The sequence below is a fragment of the Panicum hallii genome, chromosome 8 (genome assembly GCF_002211085.1).
Source record: "Panicum hallii strain FIL2 chromosome 8, PHallii_v3.1, whole genome shotgun sequence".
Taxonomy (NCBI): domain Eukaryota; kingdom Viridiplantae; phylum Streptophyta; class Magnoliopsida; order Poales; family Poaceae; genus Panicum; species Panicum hallii.
In genome coordinates this window covers 5,436,143-5,462,729 of record NC_038049.1, presented here as the reverse complement: position 1 = coordinate 5,462,729, position 26,587 = coordinate 5,436,143, and the positions used below count along the sequence as shown (strand labels likewise).

At 44.4% G+C, this 26,587-nt stretch overlaps 3 protein-coding genes and 1 long non-coding RNA gene across 6 annotated transcripts; 1 reads left to right on the top strand and 3 right to left on the bottom strand.

Annotated features, from left to right (window-relative positions):
- LOC112902002 (probably inactive leucine-rich repeat receptor-like protein kinase At5g48380) lies at positions 1 to 26,328 on the top strand. 2 transcript variants are annotated; one of them, XM_025970895.1, is made up of 4 exons: positions 1 to 293; positions 814 to 1,732; positions 2,064 to 2,408; positions 25,357 to 26,328. In XM_025970895.1, the coding sequence occupies exons 2-4, from the start codon at positions 890 to 892 to the stop codon at positions 26,005 to 26,007; spliced, it is 1,839 nt and encodes a 612-aa protein (XP_025826680.1). In that variant the 5' UTR covers positions 1 to 293; positions 814 to 889; the 3' UTR covers positions 26,008 to 26,328. The 2 variants fall into 2 exon arrangements, with proteins under 2 accessions (XP_025826680.1, XP_025826679.1); XM_025970894.1 differs by lacking the exon at positions 25,357 to 26,328 and having other exon boundaries at positions 12 to 293; positions 2,064 to 3,396.
- Positions 3,952 to 7,332, bottom strand: LOC112902005 (ankyrin repeat-containing protein NPR4-like). Its single transcript, XM_025970897.1, has 3 exons — positions 6,765 to 7,332; positions 6,070 to 6,614; positions 3,952 to 4,703 (listed from the first exon to the last, which is right to left on the bottom strand). The coding sequence occupies exons 1-3, from the start codon at positions 7,330 to 7,332 to the stop codon at positions 4,101 to 4,103; spliced, it is 1,716 nt and encodes a 571-aa protein (XP_025826682.1). The 3' UTR covers positions 3,952 to 4,100.
- LOC112902006 lies at positions 10,178 to 12,619 on the bottom strand. 2 transcript variants are annotated; one of them, XR_003230454.1, is made up of 3 exons: positions 11,981 to 12,619; positions 10,668 to 11,310; positions 10,178 to 10,504 (listed from the first exon to the last, which is right to left on the bottom strand). It is a non-coding gene; the product is annotated as an uncharacterized LOC112902006 (long non-coding RNA). The 2 variants fall into 2 exon arrangements; XR_003230455.1 differs by lacking the exon at positions 11,981 to 12,619 and adding an exon at positions 11,395 to 11,524.
- Positions 16,837 to 19,462, bottom strand: LOC112902003 (ankyrin repeat-containing protein At5g02620-like). Its single transcript, XM_025970896.1, has 4 exons — positions 19,349 to 19,462; positions 18,613 to 19,184; positions 17,955 to 18,490; positions 16,837 to 17,476 (listed from the first exon to the last, which is right to left on the bottom strand). The coding sequence occupies exons 2-4, from the start codon at positions 19,175 to 19,177 to the stop codon at positions 16,877 to 16,879; spliced, it is 1,701 nt and encodes a 566-aa protein (XP_025826681.1). The 5' UTR covers positions 19,178 to 19,184; positions 19,349 to 19,462; the 3' UTR covers positions 16,837 to 16,876.
- Positions 26,329 to 26,587: the final 259 nt, after the last annotated feature.

Genomic DNA, 26,587 nt, shown 5'->3' with positions numbered 1-26,587 from the left:
CCCCGACCCAAACCCTCGAATCACGCCGCCGCCCCACCCGACCCCCTCCCAACCCCACCCCACGGCGACCCGCTCGCCTCGCCGCCGGGAGGGACCGACGGACACCTCTGTTCTAGCGGCGGGGATCCGCGCCGAGCGAGCGCGCGAGCCCGAGCCGCAGCCTGATCCGCGGCGAGGACCGGCCGGGGAGGCGGCGGGATCGACGGCGGGCTCCGCTCTGCTCGACGACGGTCTGGTTGAGGCGAGGATTCGGCGGCGCAGGTGCGCGGCGCGGCTCGCGGCGGGACGCCGAGGTAGGCTCCCGGCGCCCCACCATTTCTCGGTCAAACTTCTGCTTCTGCCCATGTCCCACCGACCCCTGCGCCCCCCTACCGCAGCTGCTGATTTGTCCTGTTCTGAGCTTTCCTGCGAGCTATCTGATCGAAATGGTAGCGCGGGGGGGTCCCGTCCCTTCAGCGTAGAAGAGGCCATTTTTCGTGCGGTCTGGTTGCGTTCTACTACTTGTTGACCATGGCGATGGGCGAGCGCCCAAGTTGGTCGTACGAATCCGATGCTCTGGTCTAGATTCGTTGTGCGTATGCCTTCTCTAGCTGCGCTTAGTGACAAACTTAGTCCGCTAGCTGCCAGAATCGAGATTTTTGGTTTCAGGATTCATGTTTGACATTGCTGATGCACTCGTTCCCCTGGCCTTGTGTATCTTATCTAAGTCTGGATGGTAGTGATGTGTGGAACATGCCAGCGTTTTGTCTAATAGGATATGCTGTGATTTGTAAATTGATTTGCTAAACTTGGTATGCTATTTGGCATCTGCAGGTTATCTTGCTGATACTACTCTCCTATCTCTCTGGGCACCGAGCAGACATTATGATTTGTGACTGACTAACTCTGGATGGCGAAAGTAGACGACGCCAAGATGGCTGTAAGGAATTTCTGCGCTGCTCTGCTCCCAGTACTCCTCTGTTCTATGCTATGTCACCTTTGCTATGGCTCAGTAAGTGACATCGAATGCCTGAGAAGGGTGAAAGCATCAATTGATCCCAGCAACAAGTTAGACTGGAAATTCAATAACCATACTGAGGGATCCATATGTGGATTTAGAGGCGTGGACTGCTGGAATCCCAATGAAAACAAGGTTCTTTCTCTTCACCTTGGCAGCATGGGTCTTAAGGGTGGGTTCCCTGATGGACTTGAGAATTGTAGTAGCATGACTTCACTGGATCTCTCAAGCAACAGCCTTTCGGGCCCGATCCCGGTTGATATCTCGAAGCGGCTGCAATACATTACAAGCCTTGATCTGTCATATAATAGCTTCTCAGGGGAGATACCAGAGGCGCTAGCTAACTGTACTTATCTCAATGCTGTTAATTTACAGCATAACAAATTGACTGGAACGCTCCCAGGTCAGCTTGCTGCTCTTGGTCGACTAAATCAGTTTAATGTTGCCGACAATCAGTTGTCAGGGCAGATTCCTTCATCTTTGGGCAAATTTCCACCCTCCAATTTTGCAAATCAAGACCTTTGTGGGAGACCTCTGAGCAATGATTGCAGTGCCACTTCAAGCGGTCGTACAGGGGTAATTGTGGGTTCTGCTGTTGGTGGTGCAGTTATAACTTTAATAATTGTTGCTGTTATTTTGTTCGTTCTCTTACGGAAAATGCCTGCCAAGAAGAAGGAAAAGGATGTAGAAGAAAATAAGTGGGCCAAGAGTATTAAGGGAGCAAAAAGAGTGAAGGTAAGTTCTGATTCCATAATTTGTGATAGTCTATAGTCTATCATCTGTATTCTTAAATAAAAATTTAGTTGATAACAATGCCGATTCCCATTATCCTTCACAATACAACTTTTGTCCCTTGATTCTCGAGTATATTTTAGCCCCATGCAAATCATGAGTTTTAGTTTGTGCAATCCAAATTAGAAGCTATATTGTTTTTTTATGAGGAGTAGGGATGTCTAACAAATATTAGAAACTTAGAATTAATTTCATGCTAATGTTTTTATTCTCATATTTACTTAAGATGAGTGCTTCGGTTTGCTGAATTGTCACATTTGTTTTGGTCATTTAGGTATCGATGTTTGAGAAATCTGTTTCAAAGATGAAGTTGAATGATCTCATGAAAGCAACAGGCGATTTTACAAAGGAAAACATTATTGGAACTGGTCGATCAGGAACTATGTACAGAGCAACACTCCCAGATGGTTCATTCCTTGCTATCAAGAGGTTGCAGGACACTCAGCATTCAGAGAGCCAGTTCACATCTGAAATGTCAACACTGGGAAGTGTAAGGCAACGTAACTTAGTGCCTCTTTTGGGATACTGCATTGCCAAGAATGAGAGGCTCTTGGTGTACAAATACATGCCCAAGGGTTCTCTTTATGATCATTTACACCAACAAAGTAGAGACAAAAAGGCATTACAATGGTCACTAAGGCTAAAAATTGCCATTGGGACTGCTAGAGGATTGGCATGGCTTCATCACAGTTGCAATCCCCGCATTCTTCATAGGAACATTAGTTCCAAGTGCATATTGATCGATGATGACTATGAGCCTAAGATTTCTGATTTTGGGTTGGCAAGGCTTATGAATCCCATTGATACCCACCTGAGCACATTTGTCAATGGTGAGTTTGGTGACTTGGGTTATGTAGCTCCTGAGTATACACGCACCCTTGTGGCCACTCCAAAAGGGGATGTCTATAGCTTTGGAGTTGTCTTGCTTGAACTTGTTACTGGTGAAGAGCCCACACATGTGTCAAATGCCCCAGAGAACTTCAAAGGCAGTTTGGTGGATTGGATAACTTACCTATCAAACAACTCTATACTTCAGGATGCAGTTGACAAGTCCTTGATTGGGAAGGACAACGATGCTGAGCTGCTTCAATGCATGAAGGTTGCATGCTCTTGTGTGCTTCCTTCTCCGAAGGAACGGCCTACAATGTTTGAAGTTTACCAGCTTCTGAGAGCTGTTGGAGAGAAATATCATTTCAGCGCAGCTGATGATGAATTGACAATGCAACCTCAAACTGCTGATCCTGAAGATGAGCTTATTGTGGCAAGCTAGTTGAACGAGCAAGTGCTTGTTGGACACCAAATATTGCAGGAGTTGTTGTAACTTGAATAATTAGGTCAGTCTGAAAGCATCGCTCTGTATCTTTTCAGCTTCCTGCATACTGACCAACCATTAGCAAGCTCTAGGATATGCCATTTGGTTGGAACATTTGTACCAATTTGTGCTGTTCGCGTTCTGTATATCCTTTGCCTTGTATCTTCAGGACTGGTATGTCTTGGTTGTAAGATGGATTAGCTGTATCATTGTCCAAATTTTAGTTGTAGCGATAACTTAAAGTAATGTGAAACAATGTGGATCGATCATTTGGCTGTAGTTTTGTGGCCTTTCATTTATGCTTTCATATTCCTTGTTTCAAATGTTATGAACCAATGGCGATTGATTGTGGAGTTGCGAGAGTTTTAGTTTCCAGTTTTATGTTAGTTCGGAATTTGATGAAGCTTGGGACATGCTGGTGGCAATGATAAATTAGCTTATATGCTTTTTCTGAGGTGTATGCTCCCCTACAGTAAGATGACACGGCGCCATACTGTTTCTTAGAACATTCTTTGTGGTCTTGTGTGCAACAGGATCTCTGATTTCGTTTATGTGAGCTACTGTGGTCAACTCGGAAAAAGCCATGCCACTTCTGAACCATGCTTATCCTCACATCCTATCCTGTAGATAGAGATATGCATCTTTTGACTAAAACACATATTTTTTCCACAGTACTTTTGCTTCGTAAGTTCAGTTACAAAAAATTACCTTTGAAAAATATAAATGAGCATAAATCACGCCATTGCTGCTCATCTTTCCCAGAATATCCATGAACCTATCACGTCTAGTTTATTCAGGAAGTCCAAGTCGGAAACAGAACATCACTCTCAACTACTAAAGCTTGGCATAATCAGAATGTTCAAAGTACATAGTACATGCATTACACGGAGTTTCGAATTACCAAAATAAAATCATCAGCCGAAGCTCATGCAACATAAACTTGTTTCTTTCATCAAATACTAAGAAAGTAGCTGGCATCAATAACGCAAGGCAGAGAGATTAGACCATATCAAGGAGCTCAGACCTGAATGCCCGACCCAGCCGAAACCTCAGTTTCAAGATGGGCCATTCACCTAGCAGCTTAGTAAGAATTGGCAATAAACCAGTCAGAACGCAAATCGCAACAGCCAACCATTGTAGACGAGGAGCCAGGACTGTGTATAAACCAGTTGCGAACGCCGTGGTGGTCGCCATGTAAGCAAACCACATAAGCTTCTTTGTAAAAGATCTGTAGTAAAGCAAGAACTCAAAATCCTTCCACTTCGCTATGATGCATATGAAAGCAACGGCAAGTGAGGAGCACATCGCCAAGGAGTCGGAGATCAAAAATGCTTGAAATGCAGCCTTCCTTGCCATGATGGGAAGCCCCTCGTTTCCAGTATCAGTGCTATATCCTCCGGGCAAAGTGAATGCAGCAGCAAAAGTAATGGTCGTGATGAGGATAGCCACTAGCGAAGTGTTGCTCGTGTATGTTTGTGTCAGTGACTTGACGTTCATCCTTGTTGACCTTGTCACTTCAGACATGACGTCTTTGTGAAGATTAAAAATTGTACGTGCGTCTTTATTAGGATCAGCTTTCATCATAACCGTGTACACTTCATTCTGGGTAGGTTCAAAAAACAGGCAAATGGAGCTTGCAGTTATTAATATAATACTCAAGGGAAAATTAAAACGACAACAGAGAGGTTGGTGCAGCTATGATAATTCATTGTTTTTCATTATGGCTTACAACGCTAGAATAGCGTTTTCGAATAATTTTCTTTACTCCTCGCAAAAAAAAGAATAATTTGCTTTACCTTCTTAGAAAATTTTTCCATGAGAAATGTAATATTTCTGTTGTTTCTAGAAAGAAAGGGTCTCGATCGTTACAACTCGTTACAACAGAACTGTCAAGAGCCTCCAAGAATGGAGACTCAAGCTTGAGGCGGAAGAAGAGAGAGCAAGGAGGGTATGCCAAAGAATGTGTGTTCTTATTATTTCACTACAGATGATTTGTAAGAAAAACTGGAAGTTGGACAATATTATCATTCCCACATATGCTTAGTTACCAGATCACTTTTGAGTTGTGTGAAGGGAGGTTTATGAACCGGGGCGGAAGCATGAAAAGGATGTAAACATTTTTTGTAACCTATGAAATTGTTTTATATCTGATATGTCAAATTAAAAGGTTTCTTATCATGGTTGCTGAAATGAAAATAGTCATTTAGTTTTAGATTTCTTCTGTTGATTCCTTCAGAATGGATCTTAGTGGTTGTTTCTGTAAGCTGCGTTTGCCTTTTTGCAGATTTCTAATTAAGGAAAAGGACTATATATGCTTAGTTGTCGAGTTCCAGAAGTGCATATGGATGCATGTGAGCAGAACATGACTGTACATATATATGTATACATATATAAACATATATACTTATACATAACTTATATATGTATATTCTCTTATTTCTAATTAATGAAAAAACCTATTTTACTACCCTCACCAATCCACTTTATCCGCTTAAACCCTGTAGCAAAATTTAGAAACAACTTCAATTGGTCTAATCTACTCCCTAATAAGATTTTTTTATTTCTCCTTGTACAAATTGAATTTTAAGTTCAAAATTTGTGAGTGGATAGAGGACATAATGCATTATGTTAAAAAATTATACTAAGAATTTCTCAAAGTTATTTTCATAGGTTAGGAAGATGTAATACGGAATTGATCTTAGAGATACATTTCTGCATAAAAAATAATTATGAAAAAAATCATAATGTATTTTTCTAGCATAGGGCATCATATTATAATTCAATTGCAAATTTTGAAGTTAAATTTTCACTTGTACGTGGAGAAATAAAAAAGAGAAATCACAGTAGATTGGGCCAAATGAAATAGTTCAGGGAAGTAAATGAGCATAAGTGTTGTTCAGGTGGTTAAACGGACAAAGTGGATATGTGAAGTGAGTAAAATAGTCCTTTTCTGATTGAAAATATGTACCCAGTTTAAAGTCTTGGCATCTTCGTCGGCTTCATGCACTAATCTGCTGAATGCAGGCTCACCGGTGTTGTGAAGCATCGTGACGTCTATATCTTGATGAAGCAGTAAAGCAGCGACGATCTTCGGATTGCACCTTCGGACTGCGTGATGGAGAGGAGTTTCTCCATTTGAATCTCTCATGTTCACGAGCTTACGAAGTTGAGGCGAACCCAGGACAAATTCTACAAACTCCGTCTGTTCTGTCATGCTGCATATAGCATGGTGCAGACAAGTGAAGCCACTGGCATCGCGGTAGGGAGCATCTGGACAATGTTTAAGAAGCTCTCGAGCAGCACTAACATTGCCTTCGTGTGCAGCAAAATTAATGAGAGGGATGTCTTCTTTTTCTGAGGAGACTACATACCCTAAAGACGGATCATGTTCCAACAATACTCTTAGCACGTTAATCTTGTCCCAAAAAACAGCCAGGTGCATCGGGGTTCTGTTAGCCTTGTTTTCTTCTCTAGCCAGCCCAGGACGTGTCTTCATAATCTTACTAGCGATGGCTGCAAGCAAAAATCAAGACAGCAAAGACCGTAAACAGCTATGGAATGATGACAACTGTATATTATTAGTTAATATGTATACGTTACAGCCTTGTATACTTGTATCAGAGTTCAGTTTGCCATAGATATACTCCGCAGGATCGGACTCACCTGCATTATCGTTTCTCACAGCAGCATGCAGAGCATTGTAGCCATAGGCTCCCCCATGTGCAGAATCTGGGATCTTCAACAGCTTCTCGAAGGCATCCTGATCATTTCTCATCACCGCGATGAACATGGGCGACTCGTCGTGCTGATTCACGGCCCGCGACAGGGCTGGCTCTGCTGCTATCAGCTCGACTGTGAGCTCCCTGTATCCGCTGCGGACAGCGTGGTGCAGCGCGTTGCATCCACGTTTGTCCTGGTTCAAGATCGCCGCGCTCAGCTCCTGATCACGGCAAAACCTGAGCAGAAAAGAAGCTAAAGAAACACGTCCGGTTGTCACGGCGGCGAGCAGCGGCATCTCGCCGTCTGCATTGATGGTGGTGAGCAGAGGAAGAGACTGGCTCAGCGCCAGGAACGCCTTGCAGAACTCCTCGTGGCCATGGATGGAAGCGATGTGGAGGCAGGTGTTCCCCTGCGGAGTGGTTCCATGCAGCAGGGATGGATCTTCTGAATCCAGGTGCACAATTTTTGTAGCATCACCGGATACGGCTGCACCGAGGAGCCGCCTGTCCATCCCTTGATCCCTTCTCCACCAGTGAACCGGTGATCACAGTCACAAAAGTTTCCGGATCGAGAAACGTGGAACGTGGTACCACGTTCCTGGTACGGGGAACGTAGCAGCTGTAGCAGGTTCCCGGTGACTGTGCCGGTGGTATTTCTTTAGTAGTACTAGATGCAAATATGCAAGGAGATTTATTACACGTCTAGAGGAGCGTGGCAACATGCAGCTTAGAATCAGATAAATAATTGAAGAAGCAGCAGGTATCTATTGTAGGCTTGTAGCAAAAAAAGGGGGCATGAACTCGGAAGAAAATGTGCGCACCTCGCTCGTAAAGAAGAAACGAGCAGAGCAGATCGAGCACTGCGGTATTTTGCCGACGGCAGTGTGCACGTTAAATAGGTCGATCTCAAGCCAACGACCCCGTCAGTCATTGCGTCGACGGCCACATGGCGTCTGAACGGGGGGAGCCCACCGCCATCAACATTTGGTGCCCCTTTCGCGTATTGTTTAATTATCCTATTACAAATCGAGCATGGCCTGCATCATTAAATTATGTCCGACTAGTCATGAGTTCACTTTAGTTGCTGTACACTCTGTCCACTTTTTAGGTCCAGTTTGGAGGCTTGGCCTTTGGAGTCTTAGAAAATGCTTCCTTTTTTCTCGCGGCTACAGAAACAATTTACGCGCAGAACCTAATCCCACCCACCCCGTGCTGCATGGTTGACAGCACCGCCAGCAGTTAGGATACATGATATTTTATTAGCAGAAATATTATATTCATGTACAATACCAGCACACCCTGCTATCTATATTTTTAGAGTCGTATCTATATTTTTAGAGGCTCATGACTCATGTATCCTAACTCTAACCCACAGCCTAGCCGATCTGAATACATGGTGACTATGGGAGTCTCATGGATGGTGGAACTGATGTCTAAATTTTTAGTACTATGAAATGAGATATTGTCATGGATGGTTGGATATTTGGATTAATATCTTAATCATTGGTACTTGTGTATGAGATGTGTGTTAAGTATATGGTTTAGTATTTTTTCTATGGTTTGACATGTTTATCTTTTTCAAATATCATTTCAATGTGGGTTTTGATCATTACCAATGCGTTCTCCATCGTATATTTACGTTTCCAAAATTACTATAATACCGATGCCATTTTCATTTCTGATAATATCGTATTGTTTGCATTTCTGATGAAAAATATCAAAGTGGTAGAGTCTTTCGCCGATCATTTCCAACCATTTTCATCCCTACTCGTGCGCCATGGTGCTCGACCGGCGGCGCAACTTGTGGCCTTGCCATCCTTCCTCGTGATTCATGTCAGTACTTATATACAATATCTCAAAGTTTCAGCACAAGTATAAACTTGAGTACGTCGTTAATTTCTAATTCTATACTAAAATGTTGAATCCGGATGTATTTTTTTAATGGGAAAAGTTCAAATTATTCCTCTCAATATGCTATCCGAACTTTGCCATACTTGAGAATGAAGAATAATTTGGACTTTTTCTTTTTTTAATATGCTGTAATGCCACTTATGTGAATTTAAATGTATAACAGCAAGTAAGGGAAATGAGCCAAAATTTACTTCATTCCATTGGAGGTCAAAATCGTCTTTCTCGTAGCAACTTTAACAACAATCTAACGTCTAATTTACAGCAGGGGCAGCAAAGGGATAAATCTTTTGAGGTAGCCGCACACTTAATGATATACAGTGAAGTGACTCCGTGGACCGGACCCCCCCCCCCCCCCTGTCAAAGACAAATTCTATCGCCCTTAAAAAAGATAAATGCTATCGATTAAGTGGCAAATAAGCTACTTCTTATTACTAATATTATTTAGTGCACAAATATGTATTGGTTGATCCCCCCCTGCCTCTTTGTTCAAGCTACAGCACTGCACACCCTTGCACTATTGAGCAATAATTAGCCTGCAGTTTCCTGGTCCTTTCATTTTTTGAATTTTCTATGGTTTCAAGTAACTTTCTATGGAGTAGTTCACTTTGTACGATGATTGCACAGTATAGTTTTGCAACTATGGGCTTCACATGCTACAGCTAATTAATACGGTCGGAGATCCATTTGGTTGCTGTAGTACACAGTTCCACCGAACACATTTAGGGCCAGTTTGGCAGAGCTCCCAGAGCTGATTCTCTGCTGAATCCAGCAAGAGCTCTGCCAAACAGTTTTTCAGAGAGAAGTGATTCTCTGCTGATTCTGTGGAGTGATTCTCTGAAATGAACTAAGAGGCTGGGAGCTGAAAAAAGTAGCTTCTCCTGATTCTGTGAAGTGATTCTCCATCCTGATTTTAAGAGTTTATGCTAGAGAATCAAAGAGAATCAACTTCAGCCACAGAATCACTTCTCTTAGAGAATCAGCTCCCACAGAGAATCAGGATCAGTTGGAGCTCTACCAAACTGGCCCTTAGATCCCATCTAGGCTTGAGAGTCCTAGAAAATGCTTCTCTGAGATCTGAGATTGAGGTAGCTTTTTGGTGAGTGCTTTCAGAAGCAACTTTTCTTAGGGCGCTAGCAATGTGGAAATAAGGGTGGTCCTAGGGGCGGTCCTAACCTATAATATCTATACCATACTATGGTGTTGATGGATGGTGTCTAGAGAAGAAAGAGAGTAATTAATGTTCAAGTAGACACTACCTACCTAATGTAAAGTATCTACAACAGTTTCCATAGAGAAGAAAATTTAACGACTCTTTGCATGTCACGTAAATGGTGAAGGATCAAGTGTGGCACGCATTCTGTACACCCAAAAACAACAGCAAACTGGCACACGTACAGATTAGATGGCTTGTTGGCAACCATCATACGCACATGAGCAGATATCACATTGACACAAATAAACTTAAATATATATAGGCATCCATTTTGATAATAAAGTAACATGACAGCCACAATGTCACGACTCAAACTGGTAGCCAAAATGGCAGGACTCAAACTGGTAATCTCTCGTGAGCAATTCATACAGCAGCACTTGCAGCACCAGACTAAACACATGAAGCCACAAGTTGGCCACATGCATGACACCAAAATAACAGATAATATGACACTACATGCTAGGATAATTTAGGTAGTCTGATGACATCAGAAGGTAGAATTTCAGTAGACACGAGCAGTTCTCCAGGTTGACAGCAACACCAAATTGGCACGACCTGATCTGTAAAAAGAAAATCATAGACATGTCAATATCAAAACAATGTAGAAAATTCGCATTAAGAAAAATATGAGAAAACTTATTTAGTCAACTGCTAGACTAACATGTAACAACTTAGTATATGAAGCATACTAGCTATATGTTACACACAGTTATGTACAATCACCTAATAATTGTTAATTCCCAAACTTCTGCCGGATATGTTCAATCAAGTCTGATTGAAGTTGTCTATGAGCAGCACGATCACGAATAGTAGCATTTCTTTGCATCACTTCTTCCATTTCTGGGTTAGGTCCTTGAGAGATTGTTGCTTCTTGCAGAGTTGAAAGGCTCCGGTGCTGCACGTTTTCTGTTGCGTTCATCTTTGGTCTTCTTGCGGCTGATGGGACGCTGTCATCTTCAACATTCACAACATGAGCAGGGTTAGAAGCTGCACTCTTGTCCTTTTCATTATTCAATTTCTTCACATGTGCAGACCACTTATGCTCATGTCGTAATACCCTCCATACATGCACCATTGTGAAAGGCTTGTCACTGTGTTCAGAGGCATACAACTGCAATGCTTGATCCATCTTTTGGTCATCACTCATGACGCTCTGGTGCACTTTACTGATTCTTGCATAGCAGCCATTGAATTCAGTGACTGGTTTCTTAATGCGCTCCCAACGGAGCTTCAGCTGGTTACGGTTTCTCATACGGTCGTACTTTGTGGTGCTGTTGTAAGTAGAAGTAACATCATACCAATATTGATCAGACTTCTTATCATTTCCTTCAACCGGATCAATTGAATTGTGCAACCAAGCACTGACCTGCAAATAGTAGAAGAATAACCTTTAAGAATAACATGCAAACACTTCTAAATGCATACAAACTCAAGCATTGAAAAAATTAACTTATCAATCTAATATCTTCTTCATCCGACCAATTCAATCGCCTATCTGTTCTAGCATCTGGTCTAGCATTGGATCTAGCAGGCTGCTGGATGGTGTCATCATCGACAACATCAATTGTTTCTTGATCTTGTGATCCCATTTGTGCAGCATCAACAGCAGAGCTCCCAGTTGGTGATGGGATCCTTTTAGAGCATGCAGCTGTAGGTGACATTGTTGAATGACTCATTGGGCTACCAACGAAATGGAAATTTTCTGGCAGCTGACTTCCATTAGGATAGTTCACAAATGGAAGTGACCAGTTAAATGGTGGAATCTTAGTACTCTGGACAAAAATTCACGAAACCACTTGGTGGATACCTCCTGAAATTCGTAGTAAATTCACGAACACACCCATATAAGATTTCAGAAATAAAAGATATGCTAAGAAACAGACTAGCAGGACATTGTACGAACTACCTAAACCATAGGAACATTGGAACAAGACACACGAACATCACTGAAGCTAATCCAGTAGATAACTAACAAGATTATTTAATAAAGAGACTAGTTCAGACAAGCAACTGAATTTGGAGGAGGCATCACATACCAGTTCGAGCTACCAGGAGACGCTGCTCGCCACCATGGATAATCACCGGCGCCCGGAAGATGGAGTGCTGAGCTACCTGTCACTGTAGCACGAGCGGCCGGGAGGACTGCCAGCTCCTGGATCGATGCTAGCATCTGGAGCAGGGGCTGCTCCTGGAGCACCACTACCGACGGTCGGAGGATGGAAGACTGGAGCACCAGCAGTGGGTGAAACACCAGCGTTTCGTGCACCGCCGGCTCTTGGAGCTCCACCGGCGACCGGACCGACGGCTGGAGCATCGGTCTGATTGGATTTTGACCGCCGCTTCATTCTTCTGCTACGCTTGGGGACGATTCCTTCCTCGGGGATGATGGGTTGGGGATGGATTTCGTCGATTGTAGCTAGAGAGTAGAGGGATTTGGACGGTTTCTTCCTGCACGAGTGATTGGGGAAAATTTGGGACTGGCAGATAAATAGATGGAGAGGATGTTGGCGCGGTCGGGTGCGCGCCAAAATGAAATACGGGGCTGCGCGCGGGAGGAGCTCGCGTGCGGGCTAGGCATGGCGGCGGAGCGGAGGCGCGGGCGCAGGGGATCGGATGGCGAGGGAATCGTGTGGAAGAAGAGACGTTGCGTCTCCCCTAACGCTCTTTTCGCTGGTTTCTTTCGTCTTGGTATTTAGGTAAGAAAAATTCGTGTGTTTTTAGGGCGTTGAGAGTATGAATAACACCTGTATCTTGGCTGCTAGAAGATTAAATATAATCTGAGCAGCAAATCTCAAATTAGAAGGCAAAAAAATAAAAAACAAGTTTTCATTTTTCAAGTGGAGTTGTCGCTAGCAGATCCCCAGGGTTATGCAGAGCCAGTTGGTTCATTGATCTGGCATCGCCCGGTTACTGCTACCTCCAGAGGCGCCTGTCCATTATTACTGCTGCTCCTGATGAACTACTTCTGGTGGCTTTAGTCAAAGATCAGAGCAGCAACACCACTGTGACAAGGTGGAAGGAGGTAGAAGCGAAATGGCAATACAATCAGGTTCATAACTCAAGCTAGAAGGAAATTTCTGTGAAAAAAACATGTACTAGCGAAATAGCGTGCGCCTGATGCAGCAGGCTGAGGTTACGTGCTTTATTTGTTCTCTGGAGGAAAGGACTATGACGTGCATGTGTTGTGCGTTCAAATCATTATTAATAATAATATAGTATTCATATCTGATTGTCAATAATGCATCTATATTTGCATTGTCAAGGTCATCTAGACTTTGAGAGTAAAGTCAACACGGTGAACTGAGGTAAATATACATTTAATTAGTTTTTGTAATTTATTTAATTTTTCTCTCCCTGTATATGTAGGGCTGGATAAAATGGTTGTGACTCGTCAGCTCACTCGACTCGGGGCTTTATCAGCTTGACTCGACTCGTAGCGTTTTCTTAACGAGCTGAGCTCGTATTAGCTCGTTAGCATAACAAGGTCGTTCAAGCTGGCTTGCGAGCCAAACGAGCCGAAGGCAAGAGAAAAAGGCTAGCGGCCCAACATCCAACCGGTCCAGCCCAATATCCATCTCATCGTAACCCAAGATAGCTCCGTGAGGCTCCGAGTAGGGATGAAAATAAAAATGGTAATTTTCGATTTTCGAGGATCGTTTTCAAGATCTTATCGACTTTTAAGGCTAAATAAAAATGAAAACAATTATCAAAAAATAAAAATGAAAATGGTTAAAATATATGAAAGTGAAAATAAAAATGATTTGAGCGTCTTCCGATCGTTTTCGAGAAATATTTACAGTATTCTACTGTATTTTACCGATAAAAATATCATATTTACGTAAAATGCCAGCACACCCCACCATTTATATTTTTAGAATATCATATCTATATTTTTAGAGAGTCATGGTCATTTATCCAAACCCTAAATTACAGCCTAGCGACCTGAATTCATAGGACTATGGATAGTTTCATGGATGGTGGGATTAATACTAGTAATATGAAATGAGATACATGTTATGGATGGATGGATACTTAGATTAATATCTTAACCATCAGTACTTATGTATGAAATGTGTCAGGTTACTGTTGTGCTCTATGGTTTGACATATTTATCTTTTTTAAAATATCGTTTCGATGGATTTCGATCGTTATCGATGTGTTCTCGATCGTATATTTTCATCTCCGAAATTACTGTAATACCGATGCCATTTTTGTTTCCGATAATATCGTATGTTTTCGTTTTCAATGGACTTTCATCGATGCTTCCGACCCTTTTCATCCCTAGCTCCGAGAGCATACCTGTCCGCCCCCTTCCCCTCGTTCTCGCGCAGTCACGCTCGCAGTCTTCCTCGCGCACACAACCACACCAGCGGCAGTGGTCTCTCCTAAAATCTCACGCATGGCGGCTGCGGCCTTTCCTACGATCTCGCGCATGGCGGCGGTATGCCCACCCCAATCCCGTCCCTCACCTGTCCTCTCTAGTCTACATCTGCCCTCCACCGCCGGGTACCAGTTCACGGAGTCCGGGGAAAGAGGACGGAGTCCAAGAGCAATTGCCTTGTATCTTCAGGACTGGTATGTCTTGGTTGTAAGATGGATTAGCTGTATCACTGTCCAAATTTTAGTTGTAGCGTTAACTTCAGTAATATGAAACAATGTTGATCGATCATTTGACTGTAGTTTTGTGGCCTTTCATGTAGTATTTTTATTTACGCTTTTATATTCCTTCCTAGTTTCAAATGTTCCAAACCAATGGTGATTGATTGTGGAGTTGCGAGAGTTTTAGTTTCCAGTTTTATGTCAGTTCGGAATTTGATGAAGCTTGGGACATGCTGGTGGCAGTGATAAAATTAGCTTATATGCTTTTTTTTTTAGGTGTATGCTCCCCTACGGTAAGATGACACGGCGCCATACTGTTTCTTAGAACATCCTTTGTGGTCTGTAGATAGAGATATGCATCTTTTTGACTAAAACGTATTTTTTCCACAATATTTTTGTTTCATGGCAAAATATAATATGCCCTTCTGAAAGGAATCGGTGCTCGTAGGCTAAGAGGAGGAGGGGTGAATTAGGTAATTCTAGAACCTTAACCTATGGCTCAAACTAGTTAGCACAAAATATAAGTTAGAATATATTATCTAGATGTGCAACTAGAGTTTAACCAGTGTGAAAACCTCATCCCAAAGAGTTTTGCAACCTATATCCAATCCTAACAAGATACTACACTAAGAATGTAAAGACACACAAAATTGCAATAAAAAATGCGGAAACTTAAAGAAAGAGGATGAGGGGAAGCAAATTCTTGATACGAAGATTTATCCCGTGGTATCGGTAGGCGTAAAGCCACCCCTAGTCCAATGTTGAAGCACTCACTAACAGTATTGCTTTCCGGTCACGAGTCTCTTCCATGACTCTTCTTGACTCGCCACCAAGGCTTTGCCACCAAGGCTCTCGCCAAGTCCCTAGTCACCTCAATACCGGTTGCACTAAGGAGCTTCTCCATGAAGGAAGGGGCTCTCCACGTCCCTGCACAAAGCCATCGTCGCCGCTCCACAGCAAGCCGGAGGGTCGATGACTTGCCGGTGAGCCACCAAGACTCCAAGGGTCCGGCACACCGAGATACAACTTGTGGTTCACTCAAGAACCAGCACACAAGGCAGCAACGCTTGCTCTCTCTCGCTAGAGCTAATTCTAGCACTAACACTCTCAAAATTTGTGCTAAACCTAAGGATATGATCAATAAGCTTTTGGGTGGCTTGGAGAACTTCTTCAGAGTGTGGGTAGCTTCTCACGAACTCCAGTAACCTTAAATGACTCGGGGTGATGATTTATATAGGCTAGAGATCCACTCCTAGCCGTTATATGCTTTTTGCTGGAGATATACTCCTAGCCGTTACATGCTTTTTGCCTGAAAAGCATAAAGCATCGGTTAAACCGGTCGCCACCATCGGTTTAACCGGTCACACACAGCCTGCCCACTAGCCGTTGTACTCCAACTGTCATCTTCTGTTGACGTCATTGCACAGTGCACCGACGACCATCGGTTTAACCGGTGCTGAAGACTTTGCTTGAAACCCTTCCGGAACCAAAATATACGTACTGAATAATCACAGTATGCTTGCACCGACACCTTCTTTTGCACCATCGGTTTAACCGATACCTCTGTTATTTCTTTATTTGATTGCCATGTCATCTTCTCATTGCACCGACACCTTTATTCTTATAGCCTCTTCTCATTGCACCGACACCTTTATTCTTATAGCGTCGGTTCAACCGGTGCTATTGTGTTTTCTTCACTTGATCGCCATATCAACTCACCAAAGCAGTGACCCGTTATAAGTTCATGCCGTCGGTTTAACCGACGCATGTAATCATGCTGAACCTTATCCAAATCATCTCGGTTGTCATTTGGATACCCCTAAAATATTCTATCTTTGCATTTCACTACAATTTGGATATCTTGACAGCGATTTGGATCATCTTGTAAATGGATTGGACTCCATCCATGGGACCTAGAAATCCTAGAGCTTATAAACTCGTTAGTCCCATTGACTATATTATCACACAATTACCAAAATCACAATCATAACCAAATGGGGCCCTGTTCCTTGCACCTTCGTAAGTTCCGCTACAAACAATTACCTTTGAAAAATAAAAATGAGCATATATCACGCCATTGCTGCTCATCTTTCCCAGAATATCCATGAACCTATCACGCCTAGTTTATTCAGGAAGTCCAAGTCGGAAACAGAACATCACTCTCAACTTCTCAAGCTTGACAATCAGAATGTTCAAAGTACATAGTACATGCATTACACGGAGTTTCGAATTACCAAAATAAAATCATCAGCCGAAGCTCATGCAACAGAAACTTGTTTCTTTTTATCAAATAATAAGAAAGTAGCTGGCAGCAATAACGTAAGGCAGAGAGATTAGACCATATCAAGGAGCTCAGACTTGAATGCCCGACCCAGCCGAAACCTCAGTTTCAAGATGGGCCATTCACCTAGCAGCTTAGTAAGAATTGGCAATAAACCAGTCAGAACGCAAACCGCAACAGCCAACCATTGTAGACGAGGAGCCAGGACTGTGTATAAACCAGTTGCGAACGCCGTGGTGGTCGCCATGTAAGCAAACCACATAAGCTTCTTTGTAAAAGATCTGTAGTAAAGCAAGAACTCAAAATCCTCCCACTTCGCTATGATGCATATGAAAGCAACGGCAAGTGAGGAGCACATCGCCAAGGAGTCAGAGATCAAAAATGCCTGAAAAGCAAACTTCCTTGCCATGATGGGAAGCCCCTCGTTTCCAGTATCAGTGCTGTATCCTCCAGGTAAAGTGAATGCAGCAGAAAAAGTAATTGTTGCAATGAGGATTGCAACTAGGGAGGTGTTTCCTGTGTATGTTTGAGTTAGTGACTTGATATCTTTCTTGGATAAGTCTGTCACTTCATCCTTGGCTTGCTTGTGGAGATTATAAATAGAAGGTGCACTTTGAGGATCAGCTTTCAACATAAGCATTGACACTTCATTCTGCATAAATTCAAATACATATGAACGGGATGAAAATCTACATCACTGCGAGGTTGGTGCAACTGTCTTTTTCAGTGGTGCTCCCATCCAGTTACAATGCCACACTGGATTTTTAGAAAAAAGAAGCCTACAGTGTTATGGAATTATGGCTGACTTCTTCCAAGTCACCCTGGACAATGTATTCCTTATAACGATAGAACCACAAATGCATTTCCTTAATATGGAACTGCTTCAGAGTTGGAATTATTCTAGTGAACGACTTCCAAATTTTGGGTATTCAGAGAATCATACTTATAACCACATTAGACTATGTGTGTAATAATCATTAATTCGTAATCTGAAGTGTCCTAGGATACTAAAAAGTTTATTGTCACCGTTGATTTCAAACAGTTCAAAAATCATGCTGTTCATTCATTCAGAATTATTTTATCTTAGTGCTTGTCTGTGTAAGCTGACAACGTACTGAGAAAATACGTACCCAGTTTAAAGTCTTGGCATTAGTGGCGGCACTAGATAAATTCCAGGTAGCTGGGTCAGCTAAGTTGTTAATAACTGTAAAGTCTATGTCTTGGTGAAGCAGTAAAGCAGTGACCATCTTCGGATTGCACTTCCCGACTGCCAGATGTAGAGCAGTTTCTCCGTCTGAATCTTGCATGTTGACGAGAGTACGCAGTTGTGGCAGTCCCAGGACAAATTCTACGAACTCCATCTTTTCATACCATACAGCTTGGTGCAGACATGTCCATCCATTCCTTTTTCTATAGGGAGCATCTGGGCAATGTTTAAGAAGCTCTCGAGCAACCCGAACATGGCCTCGGTATGCAGCACAGGTAAGGAGAGAGCTACCGTCATCCGAGGAGACTACATACCCCAAAGACCGATCATGTTCCAACAACACTCTTAGCGCGTCAATCATGTCCCAAAGCACAGCCAGGTGCATCGGAGTACTACAATCCATGTCTTCTTCTCTGGCCAGCCACGGCCGTCTCTCCACAATCTTTCTAGCCATCGCTGCTGATCAAGGCAGTAAAAGATCAGAGTAAAGACGGTCAACTGCTGCCATGGAATGACGAGAACATAACTAGACCATTATTAGTTAATACTGGAGAGTAGATTTCAGTTTGCCCGATACACACCTGAGTTAGCATTTCTCACGGCAGCATGCAGAGCGTTATAGCCGCAGGCTCCCCCATGAGCAGACTCAGGAACCTCCAACAGTTTCTCCAAGACATCTGCATAATTTCTCATCACTGCCATGAACATTGGTGACTCCTTTTTCCGATTCACCGCTTTCGACAAGGCAGGTTCTGCTGCTATCAGCTCCAGCGCGAGCTCCCTGTGGCCGCTTCTGATGGCGTGGTGCAGCGCGTTGTACCCGCGCTCATCCTGCGTCAAGATTGCCTCGCTCAGCTGGAGATCACGGCACCACTTCATAAGAAAAGAAGCTAAGCTGGTGTGGCCACTTGTCACTGCGGTGAGGAGTGGCGTCTCCCCGTCTGCGTTGACAGCCGAGAGGAGAGACCGGTTCAGGGCCAGGGCATCCATGCAGAACCCCTGGTGGCCATGGGTGGAGGAGATGTGGAGGCAGGTGTTCCCCTGCGGGGTCGTTCCAAGCAGCACGGCCGGGTCATGCAGGGCCAAGTGTTTCATTGCCACCGCATCACCAGATGTGGCAGCATCAAGGAGACGTCGGTCCATCATCGTTTTTCTGGATATCAAAATGATCACTAGATCAAACAAATCAGTATAATAGTTACAGGAGAGCACGAACTGGATTATGAAAGCATAGCTAATCTACACCATGCGATGTCCAATATCGCTAATCTTTTTGAAAATTCTAAGATTACATTCTTCATGGGACGGAGGGTGTACCTGGCTTCTGAGTTTGTTCTGTTAAATTTTCGACACCGAAAGACAATCCAGCACGTTGATCGGTCGACACAAATTAAAGAAGTCTCGCAAAACAAATGAACTGGTTATACAAACGATGCGCGCCCAACAAGTGCAAGCCAATGAGCTGAAGTCTTACTATATACAAAAGCAGAAACACAAGACAGAGACGCTTCACGAGTGACTCGGACAAGCAAAGCACAGATTTATCATTAGGACTCGTGAAGAAAGGTATATGCGACGACGAACGTAAAGTTAGTTTCCCTTTGTGTTGTAGTGGGCGTGAACCAAACCACATGCAAGGCATATATCCTATGGCCGTGTTCTCTACCTTCAACATTCGTTTGTTCTTTTTTTTCTCCTAAGAAAGTAGTACGAGCTAGCGGGGAATTGTCAGGTATATGACGATCTAGTACAGTGTTTTATATGTGAGGAGCGAGGAGACAATGAATGCGATCCATGATTTGGTGGCAGATCTTGCAGCTCCCACCCGGCCTATAGCCGGATCAGAATCTAAAAGGGGAGAATCTTGAGATCCCGAGGGTGAAGACCTTGGACGACGACATGGTCTTGTTTCTGCTCTCGTGGAGGCTGCTGGCTCTGGTGGGAAGGGGGGGGGGGGGTGGGGGGTGTGGTTGGAAGTTGGATCCAACGACGAGACGAGACGAAGAACTGAAGAAGTGAAGCAGCAGCAGCATGGGTGGGTAGGTGCGTCTGGTCGTCGAGCGGAAACGGGTACTGGGCCCACGAGTCATTGTCCGTCTGGGTCTGGGTATAGCCCACCATCCACCTGCACCCGCATCGGATCGGATCGCGTGCGCCCAGGGAACGAACCTTCTAGACGCCGTCGAGAAGGTGGCCCAGCAGCTGCCGCACGGGCTTGCTTGGATGGGCCTTCTTGCCGGCCCGTGGGCCTGTCCGACGTCCGTCTCTCTCTCATCTCTCTCTCTCTTCTCCCACACGGCACGGGCACGCGCCACGCCTTGTATCTCCCAGTCTCGGCCTCTTTCTTTCCTAGCGGCAACGATAGGGCGAGTGCCGCCGCCCGCCAGTTCTTCGTCGGGCGCTTTGCCGGCGACGAACATCCTATATGGGTATGACCGCACATTCCCTTCCCTTCCCTTCCCGTCCTAAGAACATTCGTTTGTTCTTTTTTTTTCTCCTAAGAAAGTAGTATTAAGAAGTTCGAAACGAACCAGCGGTGATATCATCATCACCGCCGGGTCATAATACAACCCGACGGTGATAGATATGATGGGCATCACCGCCGGTTTGTAACACGATGCGGCGGTGATGGACCACCCTCTCCCCTCCCTTTTATCTCTTCGGTCCTTATCTCTTTCTCTGGTTCCTCTTCTTCTCTCACAGCCACTCAAATCCCCATGCCGCCCTCTCCCCTCCCTTCCTCCCCGACGCCCCCTCCCTTCCCCTTCCTTCTTCCCCGGCTGCCCAATCCTCTCCTCCCACCGGTCCTTTCTCCTCCCCTCTCCCTCTCATGCAGCGCCTCCCCTCGCGTCCATTGCCTCCCTCGCCACCACCTCCGCCTCTCCTCCCCTCCTCCTCTGCTGCAGCGTGCGGCGGGGCGGCGGGTGCGGGGCAGCTGGGCTGCATCTGGCGCTCGGGGCCGTGGAGGGCGCGCGGCTGCGACGAGCTGCGAGCAAGCATCGGCTGGCCCGCGGCGAGCACTCAGGGACGCGGCGGGCGCACGGCAGCTATTGAGCAGCGAGCACGCGGGGCCGGCGGACACGCCAGCTTGCAGAGCGGCCCCCTCCCCTCCTCTGCCGCCACCGGCTCCCCTCCTCCCCCACCCCCGCCGGCTCCCCTCCCCTCCCCTCCCTTCTGATGCGGAGCGGCGTAGGCGGCCGCGGCCGGGCGGAGCAGGCGGAGCGTCGCGCGCGGCGGCGAGCGGGCGGTTGCGAGCGAGGGACAGGCGGCGCTGCGCGTTTTTTTTGTTATGTGAAAAAGGCATCACTGCCGGGTCTAGAAGCAGCGGTGATGACGTCCCTCATAACTGTCGAGTTAAATCCAACGCATTACCGAACCGGCGGCGATGCCGTATTTAACCCTGCGGTGTTAGGGTGCTCTGTAGTAGTGGTACAACATTCAAAAAAAAATATCTACATCCTTCATGTGTACATATTAAAATAAAATCTAACGGACACAAGATGTGACATATTTTTTCTATTTGTGTAAAAAGTAGTTAGCGCAGTAATTTTTTTATTTTTCAAAATTTTAAAAGAATATTTTAAGTTTAACCTAGTACAAAACTTACTTTCACGGGTAGCCCACTTGGCTGTGCCGGCCTAGCTAGCGCGACAAGCAGCCTATCGCGTCACCGCATGTAGCCCACTTGGCTGTGCCGGCCTAGCTAGCGCGACAAGCAGCCTATCGCGTCACCGCATGTGGCGGCGCGACAGGACCGCCATGCTGGCTGGCCGCCAGCATGACGCTAGCACGGCGCCGGCGGCACATGCCTTGTCGCGCCACATGGAGTTTGGCATGACAAGGGATACACACGGCCCCGCCCAGATCCTTTCACCTCAGTTCTCTCACTCTACTCCTCCGCGCACGTGCCTGACTCTCTTGCACCGCCGGCCTCTGATCCTCCCCAAATCAGTCAATTTGGAGTGGGAAAAGTAGGGCGAATCAATCACCACTCTTTAAGGAAAGTATTCCCCTCAAAAACCCCATCATTAACCATTGGATTCATGAGTTCTTAGCATGAGTTGGTGTCCTAGGGTTTGAGGAGGAAATGTGAAAATGTTGAAGTAGAGGTTACTTTTCTTAGATTAGATGGTAGATTATGATGTAGATTTGTTCCTGCCCGTAGATTTGATGTGCAAAATCGATTGCATGCCTTAAGTTCTTTACTTGCTTACATTACTAGAATTATATGGTTGTAGGCATAATTGTTGCACTAATTATTTTGATCCAACCATTCAATATTTATTTGATTCTTGTGTTGCTAATAATTATTTTACATTTATTTTACTTATTTATTATTTGATATTTATAAAATTTATGTAGGCGCGATGAACAACTCAGGTGATTGGTCTAAGCGGTTTGGTTATGGACAGTACCCATCCGTACGATGAGGATGCCCTAGTCCCTCCGGCCCTAATCCCAAATTGTCGGTGTCCATCAGGTGATATTCCGGCACAAGTGAACCAGGCAAGATATCCTAAAACTGCCGGCAGAACATACTACGTGTGTAGGAGCAAACAGTGGAAGCTTAAGCAGTACAATGAGTTTAGGCGGTGGGTGCCTCCACCACCAAATCCCCTCCGATGATGAAGGATTGAGAAGCAAAATGCTGCAATAATGAGTGTTAATAATCATCCTTTGTATCATTGTGGTGTTTGTGCGAAGCTTCAAGAGACCAAACATTCGCGTGCCTTCTAATTAACTTCATACCTTTTTCCCAGTGCTCGCTAAAGACACGTGTAAGTGGCATGACAGAGGCAACCTGCCTCGCCAACCCTGCTAGCGCGACCAAATGGGACATGCCATGAAAATAAAATTGCAACCAGATTAAATTTAAAATATTCTTTTAAAAGAGATTAAAAGTAAAAAATGCAATATTCTGGGTTTTGCCCCGGGTCGCTCCCTCCATGCTTGCAGCACAACGTGGTGCATGTGCAGCAGGATCGATCAGCAACAGCGGACGGAAAGGCACGTCCGGATCGGCAATCTCTACTATAATCTATGGTTGTTATTTTCCGATCTTAACTCCAATGCCCTTTTTTCGCTGGTCCGACTAATGGATCCAAATTATCATAGTGTGATCTCATATCCACTTTCAAAAACAATGTGACCCACAAAGGTATAGAGCAAGTCACGTTTGTGTCATGTTACAGCATGTCACATTTTATTTTCTATTTGAACCTTACTTATCTACCAGCAACCAGCCATACCATGCTAGAGAATTAAAAAGTAGACAACCAACCGTCAAACAAACATGTTATGCTAGATTTTCTTTAAAAAAGATTTGTTGTAAAATCTGGTAGATTTGTTACATGGTGATCTCTTGCTAATTTATTTTTTAAAAAAATAACAAGTAATTATATTAGCTAGCTCTTAGGAGGTAATAGGTCCCTTTAACCAATGAGATCTGACTAAGTGGACGGTCCATAGTTACTTCGAAGTACCGTAGCAAAGCTTGTATATAAAACATCTCATATGACTGTATTTCAATAAAAAATAATAAATGATATGTGGACCCTACTTGCCATATGTTGTCGGTCAAAATCCACCGGCGAGCAGCGACAGGCAACACGAGGAGCCGGGAGGCTTTCGGAGCGGCTGGCGGGCCCCGGTCCCTCGGTCAACGGCCCAGGATCCGGCACACGACCGGGTTTTGGAATTTGCCGGGCGTGCCACCTGACCTATACCTGATCAGGAAGGTGCGAACGTGCTTTCAGTTAGTTTCCTGCGTACACAGACACGGTCAAACGTTAATCCGAGCCGGGATCGGCTCTTCAAGTAGTTCCCGAATCGGCTGCAAAGAAGCCGATTGCTTCCCTGTATTAGATCGGATCTATATATATGAATAAAGCACATGGATCTAATAATACTAGAAAATTGCTCTGCAGTCAGCAGGTTAATCCAATCCACGATGGTTAAAGTTCTCACCACATGATCGGAACATCCTACGCGAAGTTAAGCCTAACAACATGGAAATCAGCAGGACGCTACTCTACGACGAGGCCTAAGAAGCAACAAGAAGTCGATCCCCGGAACAATCTCTCTTAGAATTAACGTAAAGCATCCTAACATGTTGCCGGAATCTTTAACTCGTTTGATAGGGCCTAACCATGCAGATATCAAACCAAATCCCTGAAGAACAGAGACTAACCATAACAGATCGGATCAACTAGCTGAAACAAAACAAGGCGCTGCCCTTATACCCGAAGCTGGGCACAAGGACAGCTAAACGCTTACGTGATAGCATAGAAGCATGGATACAAGATGTAACAGATGCAATCATATAAACGTTAAGATAACTAGTGTTTCTCACCATCAACAACGCTTCAGTATGAGAAAACACAAAGATAGCAGGCAAGAACGACGTTGCCTCGATCATGCAGAACATGATCGGGGCAGCATGACAATTACCTGGAAACCCTGGACGTAGGGATGGCGATGCGCCGTAGTTGTTTGTGAATGACGTGTGTGTCGTGTTTTATTCATACCCTAGGGTACATATTTATAGTCCGGAGACTTTCCTAACTAACCCTAACAGATTACGATACAAATCTGTTTATCTATCTCTAAGCTAATTTAAACAAACTTTCCTATCTAGATACACGGCCTCTTCTGGCCTCAATCCGCCCACGCAAGGGCCGACCCACGAAACTATCATGTTGATCCTTTTAAGCCCATCTTGATGTCGGCCCAACTCTGCCCAGCCAAATTATGGCGATAACACCATACTCATTGTCATTGCAAAATTTGGCATGGCTAGCATCCAAATATATTTTTCCCACAACTGGCCAATTTTTGTTATTGCCCTCATTCGGACATGACCAGATTTTGGCTTGGCCTATTTGGGTCAACAACAACACACACCCCTATGGCCAAGCATTGATCATCTATGTCAAGCATAAGAGAGGCACTAATTAATACTAAAGTTTATATAGACGAAGTGCTAGAATGCAAGATTGGATACGTTAACTATGTATGGTATATCTCATCTTACATAGTGGAATATAATGCAAGCAATTGAATATTTGGATAAGATGGGACATTCACCCACTCAGCATGCAAACAGCAACGGTCAACCATAGGTGACGATATGTATTGACGTCTATGTCTTGCTGACGTAGTAAAGCAGCGACCATGTTCGGATTACACTTTCGGACTGCGAGATGCAGAGCAGTATCTCCCTTTGAATATCTCATGTTAACGAGTCTCCGGAGCTGTGGCGAACCCAGGATGAATTCTACAAATTCCGTCTGTTCTTTCAACACCAACAAAGTAGTGACAAAAAGGCATTACAATGGTCACTAAGGCTAAAAATTGCCATTGGGACTGCTAGAGGATTGGCATGGCTTCATCACAGTTGCAATCCCCGCATTCTTCATAGGAACATTAGTTCCAAGTGCATATTGATCGATGATGACTATGAGCCTAAGATTTCTGATTTTGGGTTGGCAAGGCTTATGAATCCCATTGATACCCACCTGAGCACATTTGTCAATGGTGAGTTTGGTGACTTGGGTTATGTAGCTCCTGAGTATACACGCACCCTTGTGGCCACTCCAAAAGGGGATGTCTATAGCTTTGGAGTTGTCTTGCTTGAACTTGTTACTGGTGAAGAGCCCACACATGTGTCAAATGCCCCAGAGAACTTCAAAGGCAGTTTGGTGGATTGGATAACTTACCTATCAAACAACTCTATACTTCAGGATGCAGTTGACAAGTCCTTGATTGGGAAGGACAACGATGCTGAGCTGCTTCAATGCATGAAGGTTGCATGCTCTTGTGTGCTTCCTTCTCCGAAGGAACAGCCTACAATGTTTGAAGTCTACCAGCTTCTGAGAGCTGTTGGAGAGAAATATCATTTCAGCGCAGCTGATGATGAATTGACAATGCAACCTCAAACTGCTGATCCTGAAGATGAGCTTATTGTGGCAAACTAGTTGAACGAGCAAGTGCTTGTTGGACACCAAAGATTGCAGGAGTTGTTGTAACTTGAATAATTAGGTCAGTCTGAAAGCATCGCTCTGTATCTTTTCAGCTTCCTGCATACTGACCAACCATTAGCAAGCTCTAGGATATGCCATTTGGTTGGAACATTTGTACCAATTTGTGCTGTTCGCGTTCTGTATATCCTTTGCCTTGTATCTTCAGGACTGGTATGTCTTGGTTGTAAGATGGATTAGCTGTATCATTGTCCAAATTTTAGTTGTAGCGATAACTTAAAGTAATGTGAAACAATGTGGATCGATCACTTGACTGTAGTTTTGTGGCCTTTCATGTAGCATTTTCATTTATGCTTTCATATTCCTTGTTCAAATGTTATGAACCAATGGCGATTGATTGTGGAGTTGCGAGAGTTTTAGTTTCCAGTTTTATGTCAGTTCGGAATTTGATGAAGCTTGGGACATGCTGGTGGCAATGATAAATTAGCTTATATGCTTTTTTTGAGGGGTATGCTCCCCTACAGTAAGATGACACGGCGTCATACTGTTTCTTAGAACATTCTTTGTGGTCTTGTGT

What these genes read in the sequence shown, in the direction of transcription:
- LOC112902002 (XM_025970895.1), top strand. Translation starts at nt 890, where the DNA reads ATGGCGAAAGTAGACGACGCCAAGATGGCTGTAAGGAATTTCTGCGCT. An exon ending in AGGGAGCAAAAAGAGTGAAG is followed by an intron (nt 1,733 to 2,063) that starts GTAAGTTCTGAT and finishes TTGGTCATTTAG; the next exon opens with GTATCGATGTTTGAGAAATC. An exon ending in AACAAAGTAGAGACAAAAAG is followed by an intron (nt 2,409 to 25,356) that starts GCATTACAATGG and finishes AGTGACAAAAAG; the next exon opens with GCATTACAATGGTCACTAAG.
- LOC112902005 (XM_025970897.1), bottom strand. Translation starts at nt 7,332, where the DNA reads ATGGACAGGCGGCTCCTCGGTGCAGCCGTATCCGGTGATGCTACAAAA. An exon ending in TGTGAGAAACGATAATGCAG is followed by an intron (nt 6,615 to 6,764) that starts GTGAGTCCGATC and finishes TTTTGCTTGCAG; the next exon opens with CCATCGCTAGTAAGATTATG. An exon ending in ATGCCAAGACTTTAAACTGG is followed by an intron (nt 4,704 to 6,069) that starts GTACATATTTTC and finishes GAACCTACCCAG; the next exon opens with AATGAAGTGTACACGGTTAT.
- LOC112902003 (XM_025970896.1), bottom strand. Translation starts at nt 19,177, where the DNA reads ATGATGGACCGACGTCTCCTTGATGCTGCCACATCTGGTGATGCGGTG. An exon ending in CGTGAGAAATGCTAACTCAG is followed by an intron (nt 18,491 to 18,612) that starts GTGTGTATCGGG and finishes TGCCTTGATCAG; the next exon opens with CAGCGATGGCTAGAAAGATT. An exon ending in ATGCCAAGACTTTAAACTGG is followed by an intron (nt 17,477 to 17,954) that starts GTACGTATTTTC and finishes GAATTTATGCAG; the next exon opens with AATGAAGTGTCAATGCTTAT.